Consider the following 18,677-nt stretch of genomic DNA (forward strand, 5'->3'; position numbering starts at 1 on the left):
CAGTCACCTTCACAGCTCCTAACCATAACTATAACCATAACTATAACCTCTGAAGAGAATCACACTTTCAACCTCAAAACACTAACCCTCAGTTGCAATTGCACTCTCAGTTCCATACCACGCCTAAAAACGTATCATGGATGCAGTGTCGAGTGGTGAAGGTGATAATTTGAGCATTGAGAGATGTGGTTGAGTATTAGAGTCAGAAACTGGAGGTCTTAGGTCTAGTCGGCTTATGCTTGGGTTGTGCTGGTGTTGTGGGTGGCGGTTCTGGTGTCAGTTTTGTGTGGCATTCAGGCTTGCATTGTTGATTGCCCTCAGCAGGAGGATATTAATGGATCCGCTCGATTTTCCTCAGTCTGTGAGGCTTATCAGAGGGTTCTGGTTGGCTCAACCGTAGGGAGAAATTGGTGGGTCTGGTTGAAATAAGGGTTGGGAGGAAGATGGGGTCCAAATTTGGGTTGGCGTTTGGAGTTGGTTCGAGATACAGTTTGTTTTAAAGCATGGTTGAGTGAAAAGGGTTGTTTTGAAGGCTGGGGTTGCAGGCTGGAATAGTTATTGGTGACCTGGTGTCAGGATAAAGGGAATTGGGATTATGCGAGGGGTTATGTAATGTGGTTATCATAGAATCTGGATTATGTGGATTCCAGATATGTTGGGGACATAGGTTGGTTTTATGCTGGGTTTGTGTGGTTGGTCGTGGCAGCTGAAGGGTTTGGGCTGGAGTTTCAGGGTGTCACATTTGACAAGCAGGTATTCATGGCTTTTCATCATTGATTTTCCTCTCAGTGCAGATTGATTTGCCTCCTTCCATGAAGATCACCAATGGGCTGTCAAACAACTACACAGCAGTGCAGATGCACCTACACTGGGGGGGCCTGGACCTGGAGACGAGCGGCTCAGAGCACACAGTGGATGGGATGAGATACCTCGCTGAGGTAAGATGGAGTGCAATGTTAAATACTGGGGACAGAAGAGGCCGGGGAAACATGTGATAACTGGTGCATTGTAAGGAGCTGAGCAAACACAAGGAGATGATGGACGGAGCATTGAAACTTTTCAGACACTCACCCCCAGTCACATATCTGGGTTTAATCCATCATCATTCTTTAACTCACTTCGCCACCCCAGTTCAGACCCAGCCATATGCAAATCAGTCTTGACCCTGTGCCTCATGGGAACAGTCCAGCCCAAACTGCCAAGCCAGGTCTTCACTAGACCGGAAACATGCATCCTGTGACCGGTTTTGGGGTAACACCCCTCATCAGCCAGGCTGGCTTGAATCCAGTGGCAAAGTGAGCAAGGTACCTACGTCCGGACATACCCTGCCAACTTAAGGCGAACAAAGCAAACACAAGGAGATGATGGACGGAGCGCTGAAACTTTTCAGACACTCACTCCCAGTCACAGATGTGGGCAAGGAGCTATGATTGTTTGAAGACCTTGCCCAGTAAGACAAACCACGCGCAATCTATCTGGAGCAGGTGTGAGGTACTTGACAAACGAGTTATATGGAACAGGAGGGATCTGCAATGGTAGGGTTGGTATAATGTGAGATGTGTCGCAGTGAGAGATACTTAGAACATTCTGAGCCCTGGGTAGACTGAGGCATCTGGCACAGAGGGGCTACCTTATGCAGTCTCAGATACACAACAGAGTTGTGAAAAACAAGGCGCAGTGTGAGATACGTGGCTCAGAGTGATGCTTGACACAATGTATACCATGTATACCATGTTTTGGATATATTGACCACAAGTTATATACTTAGCATGGACAATACTCCAGGTGCAACAGCTATATCATTGTGTGTGAGACCTTGTAAAAAAATTTAATTGTTTTAGATGTGTGTGCGCCTCTGTTCGGCATTATGCATTGTTTGTGGTTCTATGTTTAAAAAAATGAGTTCTGTTGCAAGACTAAACTCTGTAGGTTGTGGCCAGAATTTTAACTTTGACACACAACAAACAGAAAAAACAACACTTTTTTTTATCCCTTGCTCAAAGCGAACTGCAATTCCTTTTTCACCCTCAGTCTGGTTTCTCCTGAACATCATCTGTAACAACAAGCATTGGCAAAGTCAATGTTTCTCGCCTTTGTGACCTATTGGCTTTGGCTTGCACCATCACCCCAAAAAAAAAAAAAAAAAAAATTGTCATGAGGCAACATGCCTAGTGTATACTTGTCATGACACTACTGGCACTGCATCGTATAGTAGGCACATGCATGCATGATGACATATGTGCATGCCTGATTCACGTATGCTCCAAGTTCTTTATTTTTTTATTAACCAATGGCAGGTGGCACTTGGATCAGTATATAAGACACATTTTGGACCTGTGCAATGGCGCTATTTTAAAAGTGGTAGCAAACGGCAGCTGCTAGGTGGTATTTAACAGAACGTCTGAGTACACAGTGCAGAATATGTGCTATTTAACCGCACCTTCGGACGAATAAGGCACAAGGCTCTTCTATTTATTAGGATATAGATAGCCATTACTCATATTTTTGATGAGCAATTTTATTAATTTTCAATGAACACATATGCGGCAATGAAAACACAGCCAGTTTATCGCACAGTGCGCAATACATAACAGTGACAGACAAAACGGGGGGGGGAGTAAGCCCTCCACATACACAAGTCCTACTAGGAATAGCAAGCGACAATGTCCACATCCATGTCCATAGGGAAGCCTCCGGAAGTTCAGTCTTCTACCACCCCAACCCATTTACCCCACACCCTTCAAAACTTTTTAGTGCAGCGGCGGGCAGCATACATGGGGCGCTCCTGCGCTGTACACCAATCTACCCCCCTGCGCCACCGTTTCATGGAAGGGGTCAGAAGATCCATCCAAAGGGCTGCAATATCTTGTTTAGCTACCATCAGAGCCGTAGTGAGACAAAGCTTCTCTGCCCTGTTCCCATCCAGACCGTCAGTAACTCCCAAGAGTATATTCATAGGGTTCAGCGGGACCTCCCAGCCCAGGACCTCAGTAAGATCAGCGGTCACTAGCTCCCCGTAATGAGTGATATCAGGACAGAGCCATACCATGTGATAAAAATCCGCTTGGGGGCAATGACAGCGGGGACAGGAAGCATCAGGCCGTAGCCCAGAGCGATGAAGGCGCAGTGGCGTGAGGTAGGCCGTGTGTAAATAGTATACTTGAACTAAGCGGAGCCGCGCAGAAGCTGTAACTATTTTAGGAGCCATCAGTGCATCCCTCCAATCCTCGTCATCTAAAGGGCCAATCCAACCCTCCCATTTATCCTGGATAGAGTAAAGGAAATTGGGGGTGTTATTTGTGAGAGAACGATAGATGCAGGAAATCCCCCCTTCCCCAAATTACCAGTCATGACCTGTGCTTCAGGCGGGCTATATTCGGGCAAGGAAGTCCCTTCCGAGATGTGCATATGGAGTGCATGGCGCAACTGAAGATAGAGGTAAAACTGAGAGGCGTGGAGGGAGAACCGGGTCTGTAGATCTGAGAATTCACAAATGTGGCTCCCGCGCCAGACATCTCCTAGCTGAGAAATTCCAATGAGGTCCCAGGCTCTAAAACCAGAGAGGGAGGTGACGTCTTTGAGCTGTGTTCCGCACCACAAGGGGGTATATTGGGTTAATTTGCCTGTCCAGCGGGTGTGGCGCAGGGCGGCTCGCAAGCCAAAAAAAACCGACGAGTAACTTCTGGCAGATTGTGGGGGATAGCAGTTCCGTAGAGCATCCCTTGAATACCAGAGAAACCCAGAGCATGTAGTTACAGACGATAGGCCGGGTCCGCCCAACCACCATTGAACCAATCGTGCACGGTCAGAAGCCTGGTCGCCAGATAGGAGAGATGTAGGTTCATCATTCCTAACCCCCGTCAAAGGGCGGAATCCTGCATTGATTGAGGGCCAACCTCGGCCTCCGACCTCCCCACAGGAATTTAGTAGCCAAGCCATCCATCTCGCGTAATCAGGACCGGGAGAAGGCGAGGGGCATGTTTTGGAGCATATAGAGGAAACGGGGCAGAACCATCATCTTAAAAAGAGCGATCCTGCCCATGAGGTTCAGTGGCAATGTTTGCCATCGGAGGAGATCAGCGCAAACCCACTTCACCAGAGGGCTGACATTGAGAGACCAGGCGAGATCAGGAAGGAGCGTCACCCAGATCCCCAAGTACTTGAATGTCTGCCGTCAGAGATGGATCGCGGACTGCCAATCGAAACACTCTCTTGACAAATGAAGGGGGACCAGGACTGACTTGGCCCCATTCAGTCTGAGACCAGAAACATGCTCAAAGAAGTGCAGAGCTCGGAGACATCGAGGCCCTGAGCCGGCTGGGTCCGACAGAAAGACCAGGACGTTGTCGGTGTAGAGGGCAATCTTGTCCTCTGCCAAACTGGGCCATTGCCACCCCGTGAGGGTGAGAGGGGGCAACCTTGCCTCGTGCCCCTCCTAATGGGAAAGGGGCGCGAGAGGGCTCTGTTAACCATCACCTGGGCCTGTGGCTTGCTGTAAAGGGTCTTGACCAGGTTGCGAAAGAGGGGCCCAAAGCCCATCTCCGACAACACCGCCTCCAGATACCGCCAATCCACGGAATCAAATGCTTTCTCGAAATCCACGAGGAGCAAGGAGAGATAGGGAGTCAGCTGTTGTCGGTGCGCCAGAGCAAGGTGGAGCCGTCTGAGGCAGTGCCTGGTACCCCGGGCGGGCATAAAGCCGCATTGGTCCACGTGGACCAATGTGCTCAGATAAGGCCGTATGCGTTGTGCCAAGACTGAAGCAAATATTTTGAGCTCCGAGTTGATAAGGGAAATAGGGCGGTAATCAGAGCAGTGGGTAGAGGGGGGCTGAGACTTAGGAATCACCACAATGGTGGCCAAATCCGTTTCAGGGCGGAAGGAGCCGCGGTCTACTGCCTCGCGGTACAGTGCCAGGAGATAGGGGACCAGCGTGTCCCGGTAAGATGCGTAAAACTCCTGTGGGAGGGCGTCTGGTCCCGGCGTCTTGCCCGCCGCCATGCGGGAGATAACATCATTGATTTCTACTGGAGTAATCAGGAGATCAAGGTCCTCTGCTTCAGCATCAGTGAACCTCGGGAGGGGGAATCTTTCATTCCGGAGGAGCTCCGATAGGGCGAGGTCTGGAGGTTGGGCAGAATACAAAGAAGCATAGTAAGAAGCAAAACATTCAGCCACCGCCACGGGGGCCTGATGGATCTCCCCATGGGAATCCATCACCTCAGGAATAATACAGTTAGCCACTGGATAAGTGGCTAAGCGGTGGAGGAGCTTCCCATTTTTATCTCCCCACCCATACACTCGCGCCACGGAGGACCTCCACAAGAGCTTAGCGGACTCCATGGAGGCCTGCCTGAGCTCATCCCGAAGATATGCGAGCTTCCGATCCTGGGCTTCCGCTTGCTCTCCAGGCGGATGGGTCTCTAGCCGGGCCTCCTGTTTCGTGCGTTGGGTTTTGAGTTGGCCTTTGGCAAAATCGCGAATAGTTGCCTTAGCGGCCTCTCACAAGGTACCAGGGGATGAAACAGAGTCGTGGTTAGCGGCGAAGTAGTGACTCAGTTTGAGCTCTACGTGCTTCCGGAAATCTTTGTCCTGGAGAAACCAGGCGTTAAGCCGCCAGACCAGGCGCGAAGAGGCCGGGAAATTACCCAGGCGCATAGAAACTAGGGAGTGGTCCGATATGCCTCTGGGCAGGATAGTGATATCTTGGATCGATCGACAGTCCAGGGCCGGAAGAAACATATAGTCTAACCTGGCCTGAGTGTGGTGGGCGGTGGATGTGTGAGTGAACATACGAGTAGCCGGGTGCCAGAGTCGCCAGGCGTCTCCCAGACCCAGAGTCACGGCCCAGTTCGAAAGGAGTGTGGAGTGGGAAACCCTAGAGACAGAGGGGACTGTGGCAGAATCAAGGTCCGGGTCCATAACCGCATTAAAGTCCCCCCCAACTACAGTGATCCCCGGGGGCAGGTCAAGGCGCCGAAGCGTGGAAGACAGCAGAGAGGGTGGAGAGTACACATTTATCAAGTTCAAGGATTGGGTACCAATGTTCCCCTCCAGAATAACAAAACAGCCTCCCGGATCATGTATTACTTTATGCTCCACAAAAGGTGGGCGCGGCGCAGCAGGACCGCCACCCCGCGTGATCCCCGGGTAAACCCAGAGAGCCACACCCCACCGTAACCATAGCGCGCCAGAAGGGGCAACGGTTGCCTACCAGATGGGTCTCCTGAAGCAGCAATATGTCTACATTGTGGCGCTGGGCATACCGCAGGGCTGCAGTGCGCTTAACCTTATCTAGGAGGCCGTTTACATTCCATGACATAATATGAAGTGTGGTGAAACCAAATCGGTCGTCAGTCATGGAGAGGCTGGGGTGATGGTTGAGCACCCAGCACGCGCAGTGAGCACAGTGGTGCAAGCGCGTGGGGTGCAAGACATAGAGGAACAATGTCGGTCACTGTGTGGATGTCGCGGAATGAGGCAATAGTACTGGCATAAAAACAACAAATAATAAACAATAAAACCCGGGACAACGGTCCCCCCACCCAAACCCAACCCCCCACCCTATACTTCAGGAACAGAAGCATCTGTCGCCGTAACAGTGGAAACTAGCGAAAACCAAACTGAAACGCTCGGGACTGGGAAACGTGGAAGACCACTCCTCTTTGCAGGATGTGCACAGTCAAGTCCGTCTGGGTTTGAAGCAGCGATGAGATGAGCTGCCGTCTCCGGCCGCGGAGCCAAGCTCGGCAGGCAGAGACAGGCTCATGCAGGATCCCTGATGAGCATCGGGCTGCGCGATAGGTCAGTGTCGGTGAGGTCCAGCGGTGAAGGCCGGGATGAGGTGCTTCCAGGATCCAGGCGGCCCGAGGAGCCAGACCGCTGCACCCCTGAAGGCTCTCCAGGAAGCGGAGCCGGCTGCCAAGAGGAGCCCAGCGAGGAGTCCGAGCGGGTCCGCCTCTGGCCACGGCGTCATCATGAGCGGTTGCGGTGGGGCCGGGAGCCAGGAGCCCCCTGGAAGCCAGACCCCCCAATCACTTCGCCAGATGATGGATGCCGGTTATCAGCGCGCAGGGGACGTTCCTCCGAGCCCAGGTCCAAGCCTCCTCAGGAGTATCAAAGAATAGGGTCTTGTTGGCGAACACCACTCGCAGGCGTGCCGGAAAAAGGAGCCTGTACTGTATGTTAAGGGCGCGCAGCTTTTGCTTAACCTCCCCAAACAAACGGCGCTGACCCAGGACCTCCCAAGTATAGTCAGGGAAAACCACGATGGTGCGATTTTCATAACGAAGATATTGCTGCTTACGGGCCTCGGTCAAGATGGAATCTCGGTCCCTGAAATTAAGAATTCGCATGATGATGGACCTGGGGGTTGCCCCCGGGGGCGGTCTAGGGGCAAGGGCGCGGTGTGCTCGCTCAATTGCGAACCACGGGGAGAGGGAGCCCTCGGTGACCCATGAGCGAAGCCACTTTTCCATAAAGTCTGCCGGGTGACCCTGCTCCCCCCCCTCCGGGAACCCCACCAGGCGGAGATTGTTGCGGCGGGACCTATTTTCGGCGTCTTCCGCCCTCCGATGCAGTTCTCGGGTGTGAGACTGAAGCCGGGTGACCTGCTCCCTGAGCTGCCGGATATCGTTCTCCACCGTGGAGATGCGTGACTCGGTCTCCGTGATCCAGGCCACCGCATTCCTCAGATCTTGCCGGATGAGGGTGCTGTCCACCCGAACCTCTGCAATCTTGCCCTCCACAGAGGACTACGAGGCATGTATTGCCTGAAGGATGGTAGTCAGATCCGCGGCCGGTGGGGCTTCTTTGTCCACAGTTCCCCCGACCGCCCCGGCATCCGTGGTGGTAAAGCGATCAATTTTGGTCTGAGTGGCCGGGGTCTTGGCCGCCCTGTTGTGACCGATGGTCGTCATTCAATGGTGTCTGAACCCTATCCCTTCTGAAAACAGTCTCTGCAGAGGGGGCCACCAACCAAGGTCAAAGAACACACAGTCAAAAAGTGGGTCAGTTCAGCCACCTCCAGGGAAGTCCGAAAGCAGATGGGAGGTCTCCGTGCCTGAGGCCCCGGACCGCGATAGGCTCCCTCAGGGCAAAGCAAGACAGTGGGGTGGCAGAGGGAATGCCCAGCTGGGTCTCACGTCACGCAATAGTTGCAGGCCAGTGGGTCGCGGTCGCAGCAGGGGGCAGCACGATGGAGGACCAGCCCAGATCCAGCAGCTAGGGCCAGGGAGCGGAAGGATCTACAGACCCCAACAGGTGTCGCAAGAGAGACTAGGAGGTACCAAAGGGGGCCAGCCTACAGGGCCTCACACCGCTCGATGCATGCGGTCGAACACCCACCTCGTCAGCTTCGCTGCCCACAGAGGTGGGGTAGTGACAAGTGACAGCTGGGGTGCAGGCCGGCAGGGGGGATCCAGAGTTCACCAGGTCCAAGGACAGCACCAGGAAGGGAGGGCAAAGCGGGGACAAGGGCGGTGGAGGGCCCGCACTAGGAGCCCAGCAGCAGATGCAGGCGGTGCCCCCTCATCAGGCCTCCACCAGTCAGGAGTAGCGATGCAGCTCCAGCAGGTAAGTAAGTAGTGTAGTAGGGCCCAGGAGGTCGGACTCACATCAGACGAGGCGGGGGGAGCGACAATATGTTCTTTTGGAGTTGAAGGATGAAAATGTTAATTGCAGACAATCATTGAATCACATCGCACGTTGTAGTACCTTATCCGGCGTGAGTTGGTTACCGTTTCATTCACCCAAGAACCCCTACCGATTTTATCGACCTTTGAAGAATGAAAGGCTGAGTCGGCTTAGAAAAGACGTAAACATTTGTATGCCCTTTAGCCCTCCCACAGATGTTTGTAGCTGTGTACTAAGCTAGTGATCTATCAGTTCATGCTTTCCTCATCTTTCGAAATGCAGTGGACTGATGTTACATTCTTCAAACAAGTGCGATTGTCTTGTCAAACTTGTAACTAGGTAAGCCAGGTTTAAGGGCGATGCTTAACTACTACCTGTCTACAAAGGACATTTTATTATGCACCTTTGTGGAAAGGTGACGGACTTCACTGGACAAGTCAGAGTAATCTGGCACATCTCTAGTGTACAAAAGGGCTGTTGTATATGACCGGCCAGATGTTACAACAAGCATTTGCAATGTAATAGGTCTCGCATTTGCGAGAGTTTGAGCTATTGGCATTGTAAATGATAATGCCTTTTATTTATGTTTTAAAAACCAACTCATAACTAAAAACCATTGTCATTAACAATGTCAAAAGCTCAAACTCTCGCAATTGCGAGACCTATTGCATTGCAAGTGCTTGTTAACTTCCTCTGTGGAGACAGAGTCCTTTCCTCTATATTGGTTGTGCCCATAATACTTGTCTCCTTATCTATGAATATGCTTCAGTTCTTGGGTGCACTCTTCCACACCAGTTACACTAAGGAAAATGCTTACAGCTGTTTCTGGACTTGCATTACCTGGAATTCCCCCTGCCTTTCATACAATGGCCCCTCAACGGAGGGGCCAAACCCAAAGATCTGGCTAGGTGGCCTATCCCTGTCCGTCACTCATGATATCCATATTTACCTCTGTTTGTGCATCCTAAATTCTTGATGATAATAGCACCAGCTGTCTTCTCTGTGACTGTCATGGAGTTTCTGAAACTTCAACTTTTAATAGGACATGCCCTCTGTCAAAGACAGTGCCTCTCCCAGCAGAGTACTGTCCGTGATAGATACCAAGTCCAAAGTTTCATTTAGTTATGAACCTGGTTGCTTTGTGCCTTTTGAGCAGGGCTTTGTTTGTAAAGGAATGATTGCCGGTGCCCTTAGCTCTGCTCAGAAGTCTACGGCCAGTGCTATTAAATGGCGGGCAGCCGAATACAAAGGCTGCGTAGGCTTGAATCCACCTCATGCCTGTTTAATCCACTATCATGTCCTCCCTGCTCTTTTATCTAATTTTTCAAGTTTCTACTGTCTCTCCCTGTTATGGGTTTTACGTCTTTCTCTCCCTCCTTTCCCATTTATGTGTTTTCTCTCACTTGCTCTCTGTAAATGACTGGTGAGAAAAAATAAGTACCGGTCCCCTGAAATGAGTGCCAGTGGGTTCCACCTACAACCACCGTCTGAAATTAATCAATGTTTAGAAGTTTCTTCTCTTGATCCACTCAGGACTTCCCTGCCTGAGGGTAAATCTTCAGCCATGTCACACCAGGCAGTAAGTCAAACATGGAATATTCTATTGGCACCAGTTTTCCCTCAGTTCATTAGAAACATTCCCTGCTGGTTTAACTATGCCCACCAAGCCCTACTTCCACATGGGTACCCCCTTTCCTACCAAGTACTCGCAAACCAAGCCTCTCCATATTTCACCCTACAAAACCGCTGTATATGCAGCCCACGCATAAGCCCACCTCCCGACTACAAACTATTATATTTTTAAGACCTAAAGATTTGATCCGCGATCAGCAGGGTGGACCTCATACTCTTCGAGATCTCTCAGCACCCCCAATCCACACCACTCTCACATAGCTCTCCTTATCGCAGGTGTGGTGGTGATGCCTGCGTCTGGGGAAGGAATACAAAATTAAAGAGGGCGTGGCCATGGTCTATGCGGCACTACCAACATTTCAACTGCAGTTATGGAAATGTGTGTACATGCCCCTACCAACTACCACACTTTGGGAGTGTCTAGGATTAGAGGATATGGCAGGATTGTCAGTGCCACCCACCCAACTAATTTCCAGGGAAAAACACTGAAGTGATGGAGGTGCGTAGAAAAGTAGTAGCGAACCAATAAAATGGTTTATTGGCAAAGAAGTCAAAGTAAAGATACAGGTACAACAAGCCCAGACGATTGCTTCAGCTGCTAACCATCCCAGAGCATCACGCTCGAGCATTCTCATCTAGAATATTGCATTTGCCAATTAAAAGGACACTTACAATGTATGTTCATAGAATGTCCTGACCACCAATAATATGTCATAATATAAACACTGAACAATGACATAATCACTAGACTGTACCACATGCCCCTCTCTATAAGGCCACAAGTTGTGCAGTAATTACGCTAGAGAGAATAACGCCAGTAATGCCCACCCCAAATTTCAGTGTATGCAGTCGTCCTGTTTTCCTTTCCCTGAACAGAAAAAACTGGAGAGTCTCCACACCTGGAAGGATAGAACTGCCTTCGTCCAGACCTTGTCTTTACCTCACCCGCACTTTTCATTATTAAAAACGTAGAGGATAAGACAAGTGCAGAGAGGGCTCCTATCCTCACCATTCTTGAGATAGATGACCATGAAAGCTCCTCACTTGGGCTAGACAGAGCTATCCATGGTGCTGAACTGACACACATTAACAGTCGACATTGGTTAACCCGCCATAAAAAGGCTGGTGGAAAGGGACTTTGGGTGCCCCTAGCGGGCCCCCTTCCCTCCTTGCTCACAGCCTGGAGGGCCACTATGTGGCAGGCTCTCACCGCATGGTGCCTGCCACATAGTGCAGGGATGTGCAAAATGTGTATTTTTTGTACTGCAGCCCGCAGCACACGCTGCAATACAAAACATACACATTGCGACCACCTTGGAGCTGGTCGCATTGTAATCCCTGTGGCGGGACCACCGACACCTAGTCAGGTGGTCCCATTTCCGACAGGATGGCGGTCGGACAAAAGTCGGACTGCCATCAAAATCAGGCCTTTAGTCTCATCTCCGAGGGACCCCTGTTGCATTCAGTAGAGTGGTCTCATCTCCAAGGTGTCTCTACTGTATTCATTAACGTGGTCTCATCGCTGAAGGGCCTCATGTGTGTTCACAAACCTGGCTTCATTTCCCAGGGGCCACTCTTGGATTTGCTAATCTAGTATCATCAGCCAGTGTGCACAGTCACAAAAGTGGTCTCAGGTCTTAGGGTGCTTGGTTAGGATTCACTAACCTGTTCTCATCTCCTGAGGGCCTCCATTGTGTTTATTAACCTGGTCTTATGTCTCACTCTAGGATTCAATAAACTGCCCACATCTCCCATGGACCTCCATAGGATTCACTAACCTGCTCTCATCATCCTGGAGCCTCTATAAAGTATTCACTAACTTGTTTTGTGTCCACAGCTTCACATCGTCCATTTTAACTCAGACCTGTATGGGGATGTCAACGAGGCGAAAGACAAGGAAAAGGGCCTGGCTGTGCTGGCGTTCCTCTATGTGGTATGTGGGAAGTAGGGGTAATACATAAGAGTGAACATTGTCATACACCCTTTTCCTTTGCACCATATTCACCTCATTTACCTGTGACCTGTATACCTCTTTTACCCTCCTCCCTCACTTGGTTTACTTTACGTGTCACATTTTGTTACCTCTATCCTGCAACTCAAATACCTGTATCCCTCACATTTCATTTACCTGTCTCCTTACCTCTTAGAGCCCTCACTCCTTGTTCACATTTACTGCTCACCCCTGATTTACCTGAACCCCACAAACTCCTCATTCTCCTGTACTCATTAAACCTTGATAACCTAAACCTCTTGCATCTCTTTCATCACTACCCCTCACATGTTTTACCTGTATCCATCACACCTCATTCGCCATTCCCCAGTATCCTTCACAACCAATTTGTATCCATCCCACCAGATTTACCTATAACTTTCACACCTTGTTCACTTGTCATTTGTGTCCCTTACATCTAGCTGACATGCCTCACACTCATCATTGACCTGTATCCCTCATAACTCTTTCCCTGTATCTTTCACACATTTTAACTACATCCCTCACTCCTCATTCACTTATATTCCATATACTGTATCCGCCTCTACCTTTTACATATCGTTTACCTATTTTCTGCAGATATTTTTTACCTGTATTCCTTACACCTCGCTGATTTATCAAACATATCCCCTTCTGCTAAGTTAGGAAAGTGTCTTTTTGACATGGTTACCCCCCACTTTTTGGTTGGTGCATAATGTGATTTGGAATGTAAGTGCACTGGATCCCTGCCAACCACGTTCCCAGTGCCAGATCTCTTTCCTAAAACTGCACCACGATTGGCACAACTTTAGCAACCCCTGTAAGTCCCTAGTAAATGGTACCCTTGATACCTAGGGAATTGGTACTGCAGAGGGTCCTCTAGGGCTGCAATGACAAATTGTGCCACCCTAGGGACCCCTCACCAAGACCATGCAAACTGCCATTGCAGGCTGCGTGTCTTGGTGCGGAGAAAACCGAAGAGTTGACATGGCACACCGCCTTGTGTGCAATGCCAACAGACACTGCATGAGATATAGATAAGTCACCCCTACCTCAGGCCTTACAGCCCTAAGGCAGGTTGCACTATATGCCATGTTTGGGCATATCTGCATGAACTGATATGACCCTACAATATCTAAGTCCATTCTTGGATATTGTAAGTGCACAGGGAAACAATAGAGAGTGAGTGCATGGGCAGGATACTTGTCATTACGAGGTTCCTAGCTTCATGATGGCTCCACTGTCGCTTAGGTGTTTGATACAAAACATCTTGTCTTCATAAATCCGCACTGCTGCCAGTGTTGGATGTAATAATAATTGCACACAGAGGACCCTTTTAGAGGATCCCCTGAAAACCTACCAAACACTGGTGTGGTCACTGACTAGTCTTAGCCAGCCTGTCACCACCAGACATATTTCTGACCTCATGGGGTGAGGGTCAGCGCTCTCTGAGGCCAGGAACAAAGCCTGCACTGGGCGTAGGTGCTTCACATCTCCTCCAGGCCCGGAATGGCATTCCGAGGCAGGAAGCTTTGAAGGCAATGCCGCCTTTGAAGTGTAAGCCAGGCATCTCCAGATAGTTAGAGTAGGAAGTGTGCCCACATACAGCCTGCACCACCCCTAAGGTTGGGCAGGTGATGTGGACACTACTTTTCCAATTCCTCCATCTTGGGATGGCAGGAATTAGCCTATCAGGGCTAGGGTAGTGCCCTTTGCCACAGGAAGTGGTCACTTAGAGGGTGTTGACACCCTAAAAGTATGAAGCCCATTGGCTACCACCTGTCTCCCCCTTTAACGCCCCTAAATCTAGTATTTAGGTGGCATTCCTTGACCTTGCAATGTAAATTTGATGGACACAAAGAAGATATGGACACAGAAGAGCTGCTGACCCGAGAACTGAAGCCCTGCTGCAGAATTTTGGTGCTAAACCCTGCCTACTGCCTTAAGGACTCGTCAATCGTGGTGTGCTGTCTCGTCCAAAACTGTGAGGCCTCCAAGAACCCTGGAGCTCCTCCAACCTTCTACAAATTGCCAAAGAACTCCCTTGGACTAGAGGTACTACTCCCCTCAGACTGCAGGCATCAAACTCGCGAAGTCCGGTGTGTCGACTTGCTGCTCCCCGGCGACCTCGAAGCAGCATCCAAACCAAAAGTGGTACACCAACTCCGGAGGATCAGATCTGTCTCCCAATCAAGTGTGAAGACACCAGGATCTACCGGAGCCATGCTGCACCAATACCTGGGGTACTTGACCCCCTGAAGCATACAGTGAGATGAAGAGTCCACTCCAGTCTCCAACTGCCCCGAAAGCAAGCACCCGTCAAGGGTCTTCTTGAGTGACCCAACTGTCCCTCTGACCCAATTGCCTCTACAAGCTCCTGACTGCGAGGACATCTTGACGCACCTTGTCCGCCAGACTGATCTGCTCTGCACCTGGCCCGATCGGCCTTGGTAACGGGGATCCAGCTGTGCTTCCATGATCCTGAGGTCCTTGCAGACTGCTCTCTTGATTGGGACCCCCCGGACTTACCTTTAAGTCCTCTTGTGTTGTATGTTTTCAGGTGACACCCTTCTTCATAGCGTGTCAGCTACCAAAGACCTCAGCACCCTCCTTCCAACCGAATTCAGGACGCTCCCGAGAATCCACTGATGGAACATTGGACCTGGCTGTGCTACTTACCTAAATCCAGAAGGTGACCCTTGTGTGATTTTGTATGAGTTTTCTTCTTTCTTTCCATTGACTTCAATGGTGTGTAATTGCTCACAAAAGTGAATGACTTTGTGAACTTTGAAAATTCATATCTTAAAAAGTATTTACTGTAGAACAAAGTTCTTGGTCTTTAAAATGATATACAAATCAATGTTAGTTTTGTAAATTGGTCTCAGATTTATTCTTGAGTGTGTGTCTCATTTATTGTTCATGTGAGTACAATAAATGCTTAGCACTACCCTCCGATAAGCCTAACTGCTCGCCCACACTACCACAAATAGAGCGTTAATATTATATAATTGTGCCCAGCCCTTTTCTTCTACAAAGCCACTTTACGATAGCCTATGTCACACTGTACTATTTTATTAACTTTAAATGTATCCTTTGCTGTGTATTCATAAATATGTGAAAACTTGTTCCAATAACATGATTTATTGGGGCAAAATGTGTTGTTTAAAACATGACATAAATATATATTGCACGACAGTGAAAATAAATGTAGTCCAGTAACAGGTTACTGAGAGCAACTGTGCTAATAAACACACATTCACACATTTATTACTACAGTGTAGAGGTCAAATGAAAGTTTATTAGTATAGAACAGTAAACATGACATGAGAAAAACATTGTTCAGTGCATTACAGATTTCTGTTAATACAGAAAAACAACTGTCCTAACAGCCAGAAGGTCTATTCAATATGATTTACCTTACTGCACACATTTCACCCATTGAAGCCTGTGTTTGGTTAAATACCTTTTAAAACAAATACACATGAAAAAATATGAAGGCATAAACCAGAGGTCTTCAAACTTTTGGGTGCCGAGACCCACCTGTCAACATTTTCAGTCGTAAGGACCCCCTTCTGACAAACATTTCTAAACCTGTAGGCAGGGCTTCTGGAATTACGAGGCAGGTGAGGACCAAATTACACGACAGGCTTGACTAAATTGTGTGGGAAGAAAATTTAAATAATGTTATGTGATGCCGCGTTATTTTGGGATAGAATCGCTTCATTATTTTGACATTTTTTGCACACAGTAACACTGAGGAAAGATTTCACCCCATCAGTACCAGTTTATAACCAAAATACAGCAATTAACATCAGAAAGATGTTTAGTCAACCTTTGTGATGGGCCTTCCACTCCGCAGGAATACGTGCTGCCACGTTAGAAGCTCACCTGGCCCTGGCCAGGAGCAGCAGGGGTCCCTTAAAACCCTGGCAGTCTTGTGCAGAGTTAAGCAATATACCCATGCCGCTTTCCTCTCACCCCTCCCTTCCATCCCTCTCTCCTCTCCCAATCCTGGATCCCTCTCTCACTTTGCAGGCCATTTTCTTTCACCCCTTTTTACAACTTCTGAACTCTCCCCATTCAACTTCTCACTTTACCCTTAATCACCTCTTGCCATTCGTTCTTTTAAATGCCCTCATCTCTAACAGTTTCTTGCATTTATCTCATGGCCTCTCTGGCCCGTCACTTCCCGTGCCCATCTGCACTTCTCATTCACCTCAAGTCTCTCCATTCAAATTGTTTTCTATTTGTATCTTACACCTCTCCAGTCCCCCAATTCATCTTTCACATCTCTCCTTTGTTTTTAAACACCTTCTTGAACCAATGACCTGCTCCCCTGTTACTTCAGCACCAGTGCTTAATTTGAGCAGGTGGTTTCCGGTGGTCCGCACTGGCACCTGATTGTGCACACTGGCACTATGACTGTCTGCCACATGGTAGCTCTGTCTGTGTAATTTAGAGATGAGCAGAACAGCTGTTTATTAATTCAATATACATTAAAAACAATAAACTCCTGACATCCATGCCATTCTTATAGTTTTGGGGGCTTGAAATAGTCACACTTGTACAGTGTTATGGTTGGTAGTTGCATAGGTATTGTCATTGGCCGCAAACGCAAGGCAAAGGGTGGTTGGTTAAAGTTGCAGTGGCCTACTGGTGAGGTCCCTGGCAAATGTTTTATTACAAATTAATCACTGCTCAGCACCCACCCCAGTACTCCCTCTCTTCCCCCATCGCTGCTGCCCCTCACCCCTGTTGTATCAAATTACTTTTTAGGTCACAGATCATCTCTCGGCTATCTTCTCTCACAGTCTGACAGCAGCCCTCAACTTTCCCTCACACTCACTTCTTGCGTGTCCGCACTTCCCTTCGGCACTTCACATTTTTCCTCATCCCTGACCTCTTCAATCAAATTCTCTCACTCCCTTGCTGTCCTTTCTCATCCTCTCATCTCGCCACATCGAGCACACGGGTTGGACCCGTATGCTCCTCTTGGCCTGTGCCACTCTGCTTATTGTTCCCTAATTCAGGAAGGCATGAATTGTCTGTCTTGCTGTTTTGGTGCAGGCCACACAGTTATGGAACGTGCACCCTCCTTTGCTTCGCTCCACCAAGAATCTATTATCCTTTAGGAAGATATAAAATGTAAATAATAATAGTATTAGGCAGAAGCATGGGAGCCACTAGACCCAACCTTCGCGGGGGGCCTACACTCCCAGGCAGTGCTGGCCATAGCACTGGTCACACACGGCGCAACAGTCTTTTTTGGTGCCCCATCCCCCGTTTCCTCCTTCTCCATAAATTCCCTCACTACCACTCACCAACAAAACACCTCATCTCTCTGTAGCACCTTTCTGCCAAACATTTTTTTTTATAGTGCTACTCATAGTTTGCTCACACTAAGTTCTGAGATCTGCATAGTACATGTTCTTTGTAGCACGCACATTAACCCTCTGCACTCTGTGAATGAGAAGAGTGCCCATGTAAGTGCACGGTGAGCGATGCAACAGTGTGAGAGTAGGGAAAGAGAAGTGACTGCAGGATGAGTGAGGTGATCATATGAATTTGGGTGCGGATGTAAGTGCAGAGTGGGACGAATGAATGCATGGTTAATTATGGGCTTGTTTGAGCGAGTTGCAAATTGAGCAGTGAGGGGGCAGGTGAATGAGGTGTCACATGAGTGCAGATGAGTAGTGTGACTGCAGGCTGAGGTACAGGGTGAACAACGGAAGTGCATTGTGATTGCAGAGTGATCACTGTGAGTGCAGGGTAAGAGGGTGAATGATGTGAGTGCATGGTGATCAGTGTGAGTGCATTGTGATCGCTGTGAGTGCAGGGTGAGCATGAAAGTGAAGTGTGAGAATGAGAAGTGAGTTCTCTGAATGCAGAGTGCATTCCTAGACACTTGAAGTAACTCAGCATATAATTGACGGCAGCGTAGGGTTTAAAGATATAAGTTAAACTATTGCTATTATGACATTAATCAGGGATCGAGGGTGGAGGAAATAAATAATATGCTGATCCTGCTTCACACTTCCAGTCCTATGGTTAGGGTTGCCTGCTCATTATTTTGATGTCCCAGATGGTACAAAAATAAGAAGTCACCTAAAGCTGTATATTTCAGCACTCATCTGTGCGTACTTGGAACAGCAAATATAAATAGTGATTATTAAAGGGAACGAAGACAGAAGAAAAGTCACATTACGAATGAATGCACATGATTTTATTTACAATCCCATTTAGTGTCAAGAGGAGGCCTTTGCAGGCTCTTTAAACATCAAATGGCTGGTATTTTCCTTCTTGCAACCCTACTTTATATTTCTTTTCATGAAATGCATTCTAACACACTGCTGCAGTAAATGTAAAATACAAATGTAAGGAAAAGGCAGAGTTGTGGCCCAGGGGGTACTGGAACTAGAAAAAAAAACTAAGCCTCAGTAAC

General features: G+C 48.8%; 1 protein-coding gene across 1 annotated transcript in view; it reads left to right on the forward strand.

Moving 5' to 3' along the window:
• The window catches only part of CA6 (carbonic anhydrase 6), a 93,151-nt gene that overhangs the window by 26,930 nt on the left and 47,544 nt on the right, over window positions 1-18,677 (forward strand). The window contains exons 3-4 of the mRNA XM_085609732.1: window positions 790-938; window positions 12,104-12,199. Coding sequence (XP_085465858.1) covers window positions 790-938; window positions 12,104-12,199 — 245 coding nt within the window. The remainder of the gene's footprint in view (window positions 1-789; window positions 939-12,103; window positions 12,200-18,677) is intronic.

The sequence above is a fragment of the Triturus cristatus genome, chromosome 1_2, assembly GCF_964204655.1.
Source record: "Triturus cristatus chromosome 1_2, aTriCri1.1, whole genome shotgun sequence".
In the NCBI taxonomy this organism is placed as follows: domain Eukaryota; kingdom Metazoa; phylum Chordata; class Amphibia; order Caudata; family Salamandridae; genus Triturus; species Triturus cristatus.